This window comes from Myotis brandtii, unplaced genomic scaffold (genome assembly GCF_000412655.1).
Source record: "Myotis brandtii unplaced genomic scaffold, ASM41265v1 scaffold1236, whole genome shotgun sequence".
Classification (NCBI taxonomy): Eukaryota; Metazoa; Chordata; class Mammalia; order Chiroptera; family Vespertilionidae; genus Myotis; species Myotis brandtii.
In genome coordinates this window covers 89053-90891 of record NW_005354316.1, presented here as the reverse complement: position 1 = coordinate 90891, position 1839 = coordinate 89053, and the positions used below count along the sequence as shown (strand labels likewise).

Genomic DNA, 1839 nt, shown 5'->3' with positions numbered 1-1839 from the left:
GGCTGTGAGTGGGGGTGGGGGGAAGGGGGACCAGGGAATCTGAGGGGTGGGGCGTTCCCGGGGCACAGACGGTACCTTGAGGGCCACCTGGTTCCTGGTGCGGGCGGCCTTGTGCAGGGCTGTCATCCCGTCCCTGGCGCGGAAGTCCAGGTGCGCCCCACCATTCCTCAGCGCTTTGATCACCTCCACGGAGTCGTCCAGCTGGGCCGCCAAGGTCAGGGGCGTCTCTGGGGGGACGCACACGCCTCAGAGCCGGGCCTTGGGGGAAGCCGCTCAGCCTCGGGGCTCACATAGCCAAATCTAAAGGGACCCCGAGCATCACATCCCCCACACACCACGGGACGTTAACCGACATAAAGAAGGAAGGAAGTCCTGCCGTGGCAACCACATGGGTGGGCCTTGAGGGGATGATGCTCAGGGGCGACAGACAGACAGAAAGACAAAGCCGGGGCCACAGCCACAGAGGACGGGCTGGAGGCCGCCAGGGGCAGGAGGGGGCCGTGGGTGGCCGGGAAGCGCACACTTCCTTCTGGCTAGGAGGTGACGTGTGTGCAGCAGGTGGCGATGCTGTACTTTGAAAGTTGCTGCCCAGCCGGCGTGGCTCAGTGGTTGAGGGTCGACCTATGAACCAGGAGGTCAGGGTTTGATTCCCAGTCAGGGCACAGGCCTGGGTTGTGGGCTCGATCCCCAGTGGGGGGCGTGCAGGAGGCAGCCGATCAGTGATTCTCTCATCATTGATGTTTCTCTCTCCCTCTCCCTCCCTCTCTGAAATCAATAAAAATATATTTAAAAAATAAAAAAAGTTGCTAAGAGAACAGATCGTGAAAGTTCTCATAAGGAAAGACCGTAACCGCGCGAGGTGTGGGTGACAGGCAGACCGACAGTGTGGGCGTCCCACAGACACACACATCCTGCGGGTACCCAACACTGACACAACGTCGCAGGTCAGTCTTACCCCAATGAAACGGAGAAAAAGAGAAAAACTAAGATTAAATAAAAGCTAGTGCTCATTTGGAATTTAAGAAAAAAAAAGCCCTAGATGACTTGGTTCAGTGGTTAGAGCGTTGACCTGGGGACTGAAGGGTCCCGGGTTCGATTCTGGTCAAGGGCACGGACCTCGGTTGGAGGCTTGATCCCCGGCCCCAGTCAGGGCACGTGCAGGAAGCAACCAATCCATGTGTGTCTCTCACATCAATGTTTCTCTCCCTCTCCCCCTCCCTTCCACACTGTCCCGCTGTCCCTCTCTCCCTCTCTCCAAAAATCAATGGAAAAGCTATCCTTGGCTGAGGATTAACAATAAAAAGAGAAAGAAAAGAAGGGAGGAAGGAAGGAAAGAAGGAAGGAAGGAACCCCCAGGCCCCAAATGTCACTAGCAACACTGAGAACCATGGCCATTTCATCCACACGAGGGATGGGCTTGGTTCCCAGCAGGGGGGGCAAGACCCTTGCGGACACACAGCAGCAATGGAAAAGCTATCCTTGGCTGAGGATTAACAATAAAGAGAAAAAGAAAGGAAGGGAGGGAAGGGAGGAAAGAAGGAAGGAAGGAAACCCCAGCCCCAATGTCACTAGCAACACTGAGAACAGTGGCCATTTCATCCACACGAGGGAGGGGCTTGGTTCCCAGCCGGGGAGGCAAAACCCTTGCAGACACACAGCAGATCCGTGCATGGCATCATTCATTCATTCATTCATTCACTCAGTCAACAGGTATGTACTGAGCAGGTGCAGACGGCTGGAGACGCCGTGGGAGCGAACACGGCTCACCCCCAGCTCACGGCGCAGCGAGAAAGCCCTGGAAAGCACGGTAGACCGTGGATGCCGCACACGCGCGCACTC

General features: G+C 56.6%; 1 protein-coding gene across 1 annotated transcript in view; it reads right to left on the bottom strand.

The window, feature by feature from the left end:
* SHANK2 (SH3 and multiple ankyrin repeat domains 2) overlaps positions 1-1839 on the bottom strand; it is a 22457-nt gene that overhangs the window by 3583 nt on the left and 17035 nt on the right. The window contains exon 6 of the mRNA XM_014533994.1: positions 32-227. Within this exon, the coding sequence (XP_014389480.1) occupies positions 32-227 (196 nt within the window). The remainder of the gene's footprint in view (positions 1-31; positions 228-1839) is intronic.